General features: G+C 49.6%; 1 protein-coding gene across 4 annotated transcripts in view; it reads right to left on the bottom strand.

The window, feature by feature from the left end:
* Positions 1-251: 251 nt before the first annotated feature.
* DHX35 (DEAH-box helicase 35) overlaps positions 252-13024 on the bottom strand; it is a 100217-nt gene continuing 87444 nt past the window's right edge. For 3 of the 4 annotated variants that reach the window (XM_065523138.2, XM_065523139.2, XM_074005319.1), the window contains one exon: positions 10404-11362. In XM_065523138.2, coding sequence (XP_065379210.1) covers positions 11309-11362 — 54 coding nt within the window. In that variant the 3' untranslated portion in view covers positions 10404-11308. Of the gene's footprint in view, positions 362-4428; positions 4595-10403; positions 11363-13024 lie in introns of those variants that run through there. The other variant, XR_010578665.2, reaches the window with a different exon arrangement.

Raw genomic sequence — 13024 nt, 5'->3', positions numbered from 1 at the left:
GGTACAAGTGATTCTCCTGCCTCAACCTCCTGAGTAGCTGGGATTACAGGTGCGCGCCACCATGCCTAGCTAATTTTTGTATTTTAGTAGAGATGGGGTTTCACCATGTTGGCCAGGTTGGTCTCGAACTGCTGACCTCAGGTGATGCATCGGCCTCGGTCTCCTAAAGGGCTGGGATTACAGGTGTGAGCCACCATGCCCAGCCCCCATTGTTTTTTCTCCCAGAACTCACTCCAATTTAGGCACCTGCCTGGCAGAAGGAGCGATGTGGAGCAGCACCGAGGAGGAAAGTGGGGACGTTCCCAGCTTTGAGGTTCAAGGGGTAAGATGCAGAAGAGTGCTTGTTGAGTGAGTTTTCTTCCTGCAAAAAGGGGATCAAAACAAGGGAAACATTCTAAGCCAGAGGGAGGAGGTCGAGAACAGAGTGGGGAGAAGGAGCTGATGAAGGTCTCTAGGGAAAGGCCGGGTGGGTTACTATGCTGCTCAGGTAGGTGCTGAGTATGGGATGGGGGAGATGGTGCCTTGAATGAGTTTGGGGATCTGAAAGTAGAGGTGACCTGGGCCCCAGCTCCCATCTGCAATCCTCAGCCATGCTAGCAGAGATGGCAGGGGGAGATACGCCGCAGCAGGCCACTCTCCTATATATTTACATCTCCAAAGTAGCACGGAGGAAGAGCTGAATGAGTGTGTGCACGGGAGAAGATCAGAAAAGTGAGCTGGGACCCACACCAGAAAGGCTCTCAGTGCTGCACGGTAAGGAGCAAATGGCGCAGAGAACTCAGCGCTGGTCCACAGACACCTTCACCAGCACCATTGTTGCGGTGAGGGGTCACAGCCTAGCAAGGACTCACTACATAAGCAACCCCAAATACAGTGCCCCGCCCCCCAGGAAGCAAGGAAAGTTTCTTTACTAAAGAAAAGCAAAGATCCCCCAGGAAGGAACGTAAGAGAAGAGATCTTAATTGGCTGAAGACCCTCTCAAATGGCAAGTTTATCTTGAATTAGCTAGAATTAATTTTCTACCTTCTGGTGGAAAGGTATGTGTTAGGGAGGGAGAAGGAGGTATTGAGACAAAAACCAAATTCAATCACAGAGTAACTAAAACTGACATTTCTTGTCCACCTGTATTTTACTTTTTTTTTTTTTCTTTTTTTTTGAGACAGAGTCTTGCTCTGTCACCTAGCCTGGAGTGCAGTGGCGCCATCTCGGCTCACTGCAACCTCTGACTCCCGGGTTCAAGTGATTCTCCTGCCTCAGCCTCCTAAGCAGCTGGGATTACAACCTGTGTCACCATATCCAGCTAATTTTTTTTTTTTTTTTTTTGTAGAAACGGGGTTTCACCATATTGGCCAGGCTGGTCTCGAACTCCTGTCCTCAGGTGACCTGCCCACCTCAGCCTCCCAAAGTGCTGGGATTACAGGCATGAGCCATTGCACCCAGCCACCCACCTGAATTTTAGAGACTAACAAACTCAAAACCACCATGCACATTTTGCATCTTATGTCATTTCCAAGTTGATATATATCAGGGTTGGACCAATTTGTGCTCCCTTAATAAACACATCAGTGTGCCACTTCCCCACACCCACACCCACATTTGGTGCCAACCTGAAAGGTACGCCTTTATTAAAAATAAAATAGTTCACTTCTTTCTGACTGCACAATCGGTTACATCCACCACTCCATGGTATTATGAATTCTGTCCACAACGGCTCTTGGCACAGAAATGGGAAAAGAATATCACAGCAATTTTAATGAATTTGGAACAGCAAGTTCTTGGCTGGGAAAATAGTGTGGCTTATTGAGGGATGTTGTTCCCTTTGGCGTTGTGAACATCATGTTCAAGGCAATATCCAAATGGAAACGACTCTATCAGAAGAAAGCAGGGAAGGGGTGTGGTGGGGTGGCCTGGAAAGCTCACTGAGGGCAGAACCCAGATGCTGGGGCCCCTAGAGCCCCAAAGATACCTCTGCCTTCCTGGCAGTCAGGCTGTCTTCCTCTTCCTCCTCTTCTCCAACAGACCCATATCCCCACCAACCATTGTCACCATCTCTCAGGCCCCTGGACAGCATCCTGGACATCAGCTCTAAGTCCTCTGTCACCTCTCTAAACATTTACCTCTTTCTTTGCACCAGCGCATAGATTCTCAGGGCTGGAGGGAGACTCACAAATGGTCAAGTTCAACTACACAACAGATGCCAGCTGAAACTCCCTGGTGGCATATCAGTGATGGGGTGCTCACACCTCCCCAGCACAGCCCACTCCATCCCTGAACCCCCTGACCATACAGAGCCCTTTTCCTAAGGACCTAGAAGCTCAGAGGAAAGCCCACATTCTTCCAGGGACACAGAGTGAGTAGGGTCCCTCTTCCACATGACAACTCTCGTTTCTTCGAAGACAACATCCTACCCCCTAGTATGAGTTCCCCAGGGCTGCTGTACCAAATGGCCACAAGCTTGGTGGTGTCAAACAACAGACATTTCTCCTTCTTACACAGTTCTGAGAAGGAGAGCCATCCAAAATAGAGGTGTGCGCAGGGTTGGTTCCTTCTGGAGGGTCTGAGAAAGAACCTGTCCCATGCCTGTCTCTGAGCTCCTGCAGCCACCTGCAGTCTCTGGCATTCCCGGCTTGCAGCTGCACCTCTCCAGTCTCTGCCTCTGCTTCCACAGTAGCTTCTCCTGTGTCTATGTCTTTTCCTCTTCTGTGTTTAGGACTCACCCAGATAATCCCAAATGATCTCATCTTAAGATCCTTAGCTTAATTGCATCTGCAAGAACTCCTTTTATCTTTTTCTTTCTTTTCTTTTCTTTTTTTTTTTTTTTAATTTGAGACGGAGTTTCACCCTGCCACCCAGGCTGGAGTGCAACGGCACAATCTCAGCTCACTGCAACCTCCATCTCCCAGGTTTAAGCAATTCTCCTGCCTCAGCCTCCCAAGTAGCCGGGATTACAAGTGTGTACCACCAAGCCTGGCTAATTTTTGTATTTTTAGTAGAGATGGGGTTTCACCATGTTGGCCAGGCTGGTCTCAAACTCCTAACCTCAGGATATCTGCCTGCCTTGGCTTCCCAAAGTGCTGGGATTACAGGTTTGAGCCACCGTGCCTGGCCATTCCTTTTTTTTTTTTAAAAAAAAAAAAAAAAAAGCTACATTCGCAAGTTCTCAGTGGACATATCTTTTGGGGCAACATCATTCAACTCAATGCACCCCCTAAGTTTTTTATTCTTCCGACAGAATGGTCTCGGTCCTTCTGCCATTCCTCAGATGATGAAATGTCAAGGCTGCTCTATTCCCATTGGTACTGATATGATGCACCTAATTGCTCCAAATACCAGCAGACATACCTCCATCTCTTCCACCAAAATGTCACACAAACACTTGCCAAGAGCCAGCTGAAGTTTCAAAACAATCTTTATCAAATTTCCTTGAACTACGAGGAGCAGCATTAAGAAAAGACAGCACTCAGGCCCACTTAGTTCTGCCATGAACTGTGGTGAGGTTTTCTGCTACTCTGAGCCTCGGTTTCCTTGTCTGAAACATGGGGACAATCATACCCAACTCATATATCAATGCTCCGAGCTCTCGAATAATCTCGTCTCACCTTAGGCTTCAGATTCCTCTTAGCAAAGCCCTTCCCAGTTCAGACTCCCTGTATTATCCCCACCCCACTGTCTCTGCCCTTTCAAGACCCTTAGCCCCCTCCTGGGCTATAGCTGCTGTAGTGTCCTGGTTACGGTGCTACTGATTGAAGAAACAGAGGCCCAGGCAAGCTCATACTCACAAACAGAGGCTGGTCCAAGACCAGCAAACAAAGCACAGACGGCCTCATGGCCCAATGTAACTGCCTTCACCCCTACACCTACACCAATGCTTCCCAATCTTCTTCACGTTATGGCAAACAGAGAATGTGATAAAATCCTTAAGGTTCACTGGGTACACAAATGAAGCTGTTCTGGTCCAAAGGTCCCAGCCTGGGGGCTCCACCCGGGCCAGACCTCCCCAGCCTTTCACCAAGGGCAGAGGGGATCTGTACCCCAGCATCTTTGGAACCCATCTGCCGTCCACCTTCAGGGCAAACACAGTGACCTGAGTGTCTGTGTCACCCAGTCCTCCAGAGGAGGAACTCGATTGGTCCTTTGCCAGCCTTGGACCTGAGTGCCCCCTCCCAGAGAGATTTCCCCAAAATTGACTGAGAGCCAGCACAACAGAAAGAGTTAAGGAGTCAACTTAAGATGTGAAATTAGCATGTCTACCAGTGCCTACAGTTTCTGAGCTTTTTGTTTTTTGTTGAGACAGGGTCTCGCTCTGTCATCCAGGCTGGAGTGCAGCAACGTGATCATAGCTCACTGCAGCCTCAAACTTCTGAGCTCAAGTGATCCTCCCGCCTCAGGTTCCCAAAGTGCGGTGATGACAGGCATGAGCCACCGTACCTGGCCAGTTGCTAGGATTATCACTGCTGCTCTTCCTTAAGGAAGAAGGCGAGGGAAGTAAATGGCAGAGACATCGAAGACAACATGCTGGATGCAGAATTCAGACATTGAAGAGGACAAGAGAAGATGTTTCTTCTTGGTCACTCTCATAACAGTTTCATTGGTCCTGAGGGCGGAGGAGGAGGGAATTACTACCAGAACAAGGAAGTTTACAGCTTCTGGTTTTCATAGTATACACCATGCTTAGGATACAGTCATTATGTTGAGCACCCACTAAGCCTTGGGCACTTTGCATGCATTATCCCCTCCCCCATATCAACCTCTCCTAGACCCAATACAGGTCACTGAGGGTACAACCCTGAGCAAGGGAGGCCAGCCCTGCCCTCTGAGAGTTTTGCCTCTCGGGGAGCAGACCAAAAGGAGCAAATAAGCACATTGATAAGGCTGATATGGATTAAATGGCTGTATCATGTATTGTTATCTATATTGTACACTATATATTACTTATTTTTATATATATAGTTAGCATCCATGCAGCTAAAAATAATAACATAATAAAGCAGAGCAAGAGTATTGAGAATGCAAGGGATATTATTTTAGGTAAGATAGCAGGAAAGACCCCTCTGAGGAAAGGATATTTGAACAGAGATCTAAAGGAGTGAAAGTGGGAGCCAAAGAGAGATCTGCAGGGAGAGCATGCCAGGTAGAGGGAACAGCAAATACAAAGGATCAGATTAGAATGTGCAGAAGAATTACTCAAGACAGTTTTTTAAATGCAGATCCCTTGGCTCCTAGACTCAGAGATTCTGGTTCAGTAGATCTGGGAGGGACCCAGGAATCTCCATTTTTATATCTCTCCAGTGATCTGGTGCAGATGGTCCAATGACCATATTTTAAGAAAATATAGTTTTATATTTTTCCCATGGTTTCGATCCTTGATCATTCTCAAAGACTCTGTTCTGTGCTTTTACAAAATCGAAAAGCTTTGGGGATTTAAGGTCTACACACCCTGAAGTCAGAGCCTGGTAGATCCTCCCAGCCCCTTCCGATGCATCCATGCGCCCTTCAGCAATCAAGAGGAAAGATGATGCCCAGCCGAGGGATCTGGGAGGAGGGATCTTGGGGCTAGATGGACTGTAACTGCTGGTGGGTGAAGGGTCTGAATGGTGTGCAAGCCAAATGCTCTGCCCCTCTCCTCAGAGCTCTACTTACCTATCTTGGGGCAAGATACAGGGATGGTAAATGTTCCTCCATTGGTCTACCGGTCTGACCCCCTAGCTTCCCCACTGTGCTCTGGAATAATGGCCGAGGCAGTCTGGGCTCTGGAGTCAGAGGGCTGGGTTCAAATCCCAGTTCCACCTCCTGTAAGCCACCTGACATAAGCCAGTGATTAAGCCTCTGAGCTCCAATGAATTCATCCAAAAAATGGAAATAAAGTAGTATCCATACCTTTGAGTTAGTATATGACACATGGAAAAGCTCTTAATAAAACCTCTCATCTGCAAAAGCATTCCAATAAAATTTCATTCTCAATGTGAATGGCGTAACTATTAAATCAAAATAAATTCAGTGTATGCACAAGCCCAGTCTAATATGGTAGCACATTTAACAAAACACAGTCCAACAACCAGAAAGTGACCGGGAGTCATTCTAGTCTTTACTTGGATTCCTGAAAGAATGTCAAAGGATGTCATTACCCAACACAGTTCTTAAAATTCTATTTGCAGCCAGGCGTGGTGGCTCATGCCTGTAATGCCAGCACTTTGGGAGATCGAGGTGGGTGGATCATCTGAGGTCAGGAGTTCAAGACCAGCCTGACCAATATGGTGAAACCCTATCTCTACTAAAAATATAAAAATTAGCGGGGTGTGGCAGCATGAGACTGTAGTCCCAGCTACTCTGGAGGCTGAGACAGCAGAATTGCTTGAACTCAGGAGGCGAAGGTTGCAGTGAGCTGAGATCATGCCACTACACTCCAGCCTGGGGAACAGAATGAGACTCCGTCTCAAAAAAAACAAATAAACAAAAATAAAAATTATATTTGCACATCCTTTATTCTCTAATTTTCTCCCCCAACAGCTACCCAGCCACCCCCGAATCCTGCCATTTTCTCTCCCTCAACTCCCAGTCCAAACGCTCTTTAGCTCTTACCATGCCAGCCCTTCACTTTTCCTCTCCCTCCTTCCTGTTCACACCTGCCTCTCTCTGTTGCGCAGCTTAGCCTTTCAGATACAGTTTTCCGGTCCCCACTTTTCTGCCTCCCCACTCTGTAATAATCATGACTGTCATTACAAATGTGGTGCCTTTAGGCGCCTATAGGCAGAGAAAGTGGTGATATCAGTGAAACAATGAAGAAAGAGTTTAACCCCCAAGCACACAAGCCCACCCCTCAAAGGCCGATTCTGTGTGCTATGGCACATGCACGTATATGCACACATGCAAGGCACATCTGTGCCCACATGTGTGCCATAGCATATGCATGTGTAAATGCCATGTGATGCAGTACACACATGTATATGCACACATGCAAGGCATATTTGTACACATGTGTGCTGTAGCACATGCATATGTGTGCACAAATGCCATAAGCAAATGTAGGTTGCAGCATGTGCACGGGCATGCAAAGACATGTGCAGGCACATTTGAATGTGTGTGATATAGTGTGCACATATGTGTGTGCACACGCCCTGTGTAAATGGCATGTGCTGTAGGGTAGGCACACATGCCATACAAGCACCAGGGCTCTGTGGTCCAGACCTGGGGCAAACCATGAGTCCCAGGCCAAACAGCAGCCAAGCCAGGCCTCCCCACAGTCTGTCCTCCCTCCCACTTGCCTCAAGAAACAAAGACAGTTTATCAAGAACTCCCCAGTAAGCGGTTTTTTTAAGACCTTCAGCGGCAGCCACCGGGCTGAGCTGAACGTCTCACTTTATTAGTGAGTTTGGCCTTGGGTGTCTGGCTGTTTGATCAATCCTGCCGGGGGTCAGTGATATTTCCTCCCGGCCCCCCCGCCCCTACCCTTGCCCCTCTGCCGCACCTGATGAACAGCTCGCCCCTGGACCGCTGATCACCTATTGATTTTCCAGCCCGAGGCTACATCTGCCGCCAGCTGCCATCTCCAGCCCTGTCACCGGGACCACTTGGTGACTAACTGATTCTCCGAGCCCCTCCCACCCCCGCCCCTCACTGCACACCCGGCTCCCCGACTCATGGCCCAATCTGCCCTTCCCGCTTTGTCTGTGCCCAGTTTTTACCCTCTCTTTCAGGGCTCAGTGCTGGCACCCAGGACACCAAAATCAAGGTCTTTTCCCAGTGACTCCCCAGCTGACTTTGATGCCCGGCTGCATGACCTTGGACAAGTCACTTTATCTCCTTGTGCCTCAGTTTCCTCATATGTAAAACTGGGGCAATATTGGAACCTACCCATCATGTTTATCAGGCAGCAGTTTCCACAGAGTATTGCGGGTACCCCGGGGTTTCTGAGACCTTTTCATGTGGTTCATAAAAGTCAGAATAATGTTGACAGTAATACTAAGATGTTACTTGTGGGGGTTTTTTTCTCTCAATGAAAGCTTTTTAAAACTCCCAGCGGAATATTACAGGGGATACATGACATGTGATGTCTCAAAAACTTGCAGAAGCAGATACAAAAATCGAACTATCTTCTATTAAGACTGACATTATAGAGATCTGCAAAAATATAAAACAAAGCCACACTTCCTTCTCCTTAAATTTTGTGTGTTGTGAAATATAGTCATTTTTTCACAGGAATATATTATTTATGCTCACATGTAGTGTATTATTGCTATTTTAAATAAATTATAAAGAAATATTATTAAAATTTCTGTTTTGACTCCTAAAATGATCATTAGTGATAGATACAACTCATATGAACAAGAGCTTTGAGAGCCTTGATCATTCTTAGAGTGTAAAGGGTTCCTCAAGCCAAAAAGTTTGAAAACTGCTGGTAGAAGATGCTAGCACTGTGCCTGGTTCATGTGAGCACTCAGTAAATTGCTATGATTTGGAGGTACCATCATTGGGAGTGAGAGTGATTTCTCCAGTCAAGCTGGGGAGAGGATTTGGGGGTGCAGATTTGGGGAGGTTGCCCCTGATTAGGGACATAGTCCCTTTACCCAAATGGCACAAAGGTGAGATCCCCTCTGCCAGCTCCAACCAGCCCCCTCCCCTCGCACTCACTGTCAGCTTAGAGTGTTCAAAGCCATGGCCAAGGGAAAGGAGCACCTGACTGACCTTGGCCCTAGCAGCTGGGATTGGCTGCACCTCGAGATACACCTCCCTCAAAATTGCTCAGAGGGAGGCAGTTGGTGCAAAGAAGGAAGAGGCTGGAGGAGGAGATGTAACAATAGCTACTCCTCGATTAGCCTTACCATGTATCAGGCATCGTTGTAAGCACTTTAGAAAAGTTAAGTCATTTGATCCCTGCAACAATCTTAGATGGTTGTTTAAAAATGTACCCGGGATGATTTTGTTATAATCAGGTATGGGAGGACGATAGACACAGAGTCATCTGCCTGAAGGGAAGATTGTATTACTTACAGTTTCCAAGAGGAGGGGACACCATTCAGGGCCACCTGGGGAAGTGCCAGGTTGGGTCAGGAGGCAGAATGAACAAGGGAAAAGCACGGACAAAAGCCTTTATTGTGGCTTTCATGGGGAAGGAACAGGTGAGGCAAGGTTGGAGGTTTAAATTAAGATTGGCTAGTTTTAATCATCTTAGTTTACAGTCCAGACTATAGTGGTCATTCCTAATTATCTGGTACGTGGCCCTGGAGTGATTTAGGGCAGGGGGAATATTGGCCTGCTGTTTGAGGGTTTTATAAAGGGGATGTTAGGGGATATGGGCTTTGGACAGGTTGGTGTGCATATGAAAGGCAAGTTTGTAGGCCAGGCACGGTGGCTCATGTCTGTAATCTCAGCACTTTGGGACGCCAAGACAGGCGGACGACCTGAGATCAGGAGTTCAAGACCAGCCTGGCCAACATGGTGAAACTTTGTCTCCACTAAAAATACAAAAATTAGCCGGGCATGATGGTGGGTGCCTATAATCCTAGCTACTCGGGAGGCTGAGGCAGGAGAATCACTTGAACCCGGAAGGCGGAAGTTGCAGTGAGCCAAGATCGTGCCATTGCATTCCAGCCTGGGCAACAGACCAAGACTCCATCAAAAAAAAAAAAAAAAAAAAAAAAAAGGCAAACTTGCCGGCAAGTTGTTCACTCTAAGAATTAGCTAGCCTCCCTAGGGGCAGTCCCTCCCTGGGTTCATCAGACTCCAAGATGTCAAAGCATCATAAAACACACAAAAATAAACTATTACTATCTTTATTGTACAGATGAGGAAATTGAGGTAGAAAGCTAAGGGTCATGCCACACAGTTGGTGAGTGGTGGCACCAGGACTTGAACCCAGGCACTGCCATTCCATAGGCCAAGCCCTTCACCACTATGCCACATTGCCTTGTGCCAGGCCTGCTTCCAGACCAGGGGCTGCTCACTGGCTGGTCTCCAATGGACCAGCACCTGGAATGAGATGGGGCCAGGCCTTGAGACTGTGGCCTCATGGTCTTAGCACAGATGGGCACAGCTCTGGGATCAAGCTGTAGCTGCAAGCACCATGCCCTGGGGCAAGGCTCCTTGGTAGGTGCCCGGCCTCCTGTTCCCAGGGCCACTCCCCAGGTACTCTGGCCACTTCAGCCTGCAGGAGGAATGTCTGCAATGAACAAAAATGCAGAAATGGAGTGACCTGGGACGGTCTGGGTATCCCAGTGGCCCCTCAGATTTACTATGGCCCATCTGCTCCTCCTGGTAGGCCCTCGGGTCTGCAAGAGCCCTGATGGTGGAGAGGGGGCTGCGCGGGTGGCCCTCTCCTGGGGCTGGCTTTTGACCCCTCTCCTGCACCCACCCCAACTCCACTCTGAAGGACCCCGGCAAGCCAGGTCAATTATTAGAACTCCATAAAGGTTTGCTGGTGTTATTTGATTTTTGTCGTTGCTTTTTGTTATCATGAACTGGGCCTGTAAAATGGAGAGGTTCATGCCTTTCTTGGTGAAGTGGTCAAGATTTAAAGACGTGGTGGGTACAGTACAGCTTTTTGCAACGTGGACAGAGAAGGAGACACCGTCACGGGAGGTGCGGGGGCTCTTTTCACTCCGAGGCGTTCAGGCCGGGACCGAGCTGCTGGGGGAGTGCCCGGTGGGCAGGCAGTGAGCTCGCACCGGGCAAGATTTGGGTCTGACCCCTCCTCCCTGCACTCACCCCCTCCCTGGGCGACAACAGCACCCGGAGCAGCGCAAGGGCGTCCTCGCTGCGCAAACGCGGGGCTCCAGCGCCGCCTGCCGGTCGCCGTGTGCAGCACCGACCCAGAGATCTCGCCGTGTCGGCCTGCGCTGGGGACGCGCGGGACACCCGGTTCCAGGAATCCCGGTGGGGGTCCAGCCTTGTTGGGCGCAGGGAACGCGGCTCTGCAGGACGGGCCGCCGCCGAGGGCATCGGCAAGCTTCGGGGTGTGGACCCTGCCTGCGCCCGCTGCAACAGTTTTGGGCAACACCGTGGCTTTTTGAGCCTCAGTCACTCCTTGCGGAGGACGAACAGGCTGGGAATTCGTCTTCTCCCACCGCAGCGTCACTGCAACCTCGTTCTCGACGACGTCCCAGCCTCCCTTCTGGTCCAGTCCCACCCCCAACATTCCTCCTACCCTACTCGCTGGACACTTCCCGCAATTCCAAATCCCGGCGTGTGGCTCATCCACGTGAAAACCCTTCAGAGTTCCTGGTTGTCGCATAAAACGTTGCTTTCATATTAAAACGAACATGGACTCTGGGAGGCCGAGGCTGGACGATCCCCTGGGCCCAGGAGTTGAAGGTTACAGTGAGCCATGATCCCCACTGCACTCCAGCCTGGGCAACAAAGCGAGATTCTATGTAAAAAGAAGAAGAAAAAAAAAACCTTAAAAAGTAAATAACACTAACATGGATCAGACAGAATGAAATTGAGAGAATGCGGAGCTGCCCAGCTCAGAGCCACCAAGCCCCTAGGAATCAGGGGAAGGAGGCCCCCAGAACTCCTGGCAAGCCAGCCAAGAGGAGGCCCATTCTCCCAGGGAAACAGCATTGTTAAGGTGGGCTCTGTCTCCAAATCAAGCTCCAGAAACCAGGTCAGGAATTGGGACAGCGCACAGGAGGGATGGCTTGTCTATGCTCCTGCATGTCTGGGCCTCAGCTGACAGTGGTCCAGAAGGCTGGGCCCTGGAAGAGCTGGGCCAGAGGACCCACTTCTGAGATGGCATCATGGACCAGAACCCATGAGTGGCCTCTCCAGCATCCTGGTATCAGGTAGCTGGCTTGCTCTGGTGGCAGGGTCCCAGCAAGCCAGGCAGGAGCTGCATGGCCTTTCATGACTCAGCCTCAGAAGTCACAGCACATCACTTCACACAACCCTGGGTCAAAACAACCAGGAGCCTGGCCAGATTCATGAGAGGGACATAGACCCCACCTCTGCATAGGAGGCACGTCAAAGAATCTATGGGGAAGGGGGGAGGCACGGCACCCTACCATCTATTTTTTTTAAAAGACAGGGTTTCGCTGTGTTGACCAGGCTGACATGCAGTGGTACAACCGATCACAGCTCACTGCAGCCTCAAACTCCTGGGCTCAAGTGACCTTCCCGCCTCAACCTCACGAGTAGCTAGGACTAGAGACACACATACCACACCCGGCTAATTTTTTAAATTATTATTTTTTGTATAGACAGGGCCTATGTTGCCCAGGCTGATCTCAAACTCCTGGCCTCAAGCCATCCTCTGGCCTCAACCTTCCAAAGTGCTAGGATTATAGGCATGAGTCACCATGCCCAGCTCCATCTAGAAACTATGGTTTTGTGGCCTAGGGAAGGTGTCACCTGGATAAGGTATTGCCTATGTTTCACCTCCAAACTCAGGTGCTCCCTCCGGAAATGACACTGGTCCCTCCATCCCCACTGGATGAAAGGTGGCCAAGAGAGACCTCCCTGAACCAGCTGCAACAGCTGGGGGCCATGAGAGGGTGAGGCCATGGAAAGGGGACACTGCAGGAGATGGTCAAAAAAGCAACATGATTTGCCTCAACTGTCATTTCTTAAATCCAGACACTTATAGGGAAGGGAGGGGAAGTGAAGGACACACAGGGAATAATGGGGAGATCAAGGCACTGGGAGAAGAGTTCTTATAGTGCTCTGCCCTTCCATATCTGCTCTGCCAGGTTGTCAGAAGCAAGGAACCAGAAACATGGTCCACCTCCCCTGAGCTCATTGCCAGTTGTGGACAGCAGTGTGGGGACTCACTGCCTCCACGTGGCCAGCAGAGGGCAGCACAGCACTGCTGTGCTGCGTCAGATGCTGGGCAGCTTGGCAGGGCTAGTTCGGAGGACTCAGGACTCAACAGGACCAGACTCAAGACCCTCCACATCCCTGGCTAAGGATGGGCTGCAGCCTGGATGTGGGTCATGTTTTAGCACGTGAGCTCCAGGGAAGCAGGGACTGTGCTGTGTGTGCAGTGGTCTCTGATTTACAAGTGCTTCTGGGTGTGTCTGGTGTCAGTGAATTG

The sequence above is a fragment of the Macaca fascicularis genome, chromosome 10, assembly GCF_037993035.2.
Source record: "Macaca fascicularis isolate 582-1 chromosome 10, T2T-MFA8v1.1".
Taxonomy (NCBI): domain Eukaryota; kingdom Metazoa; phylum Chordata; class Mammalia; order Primates; family Cercopithecidae; genus Macaca; species Macaca fascicularis.
This window is presented reverse-complemented; position numbering and strand designations above follow the sequence as displayed.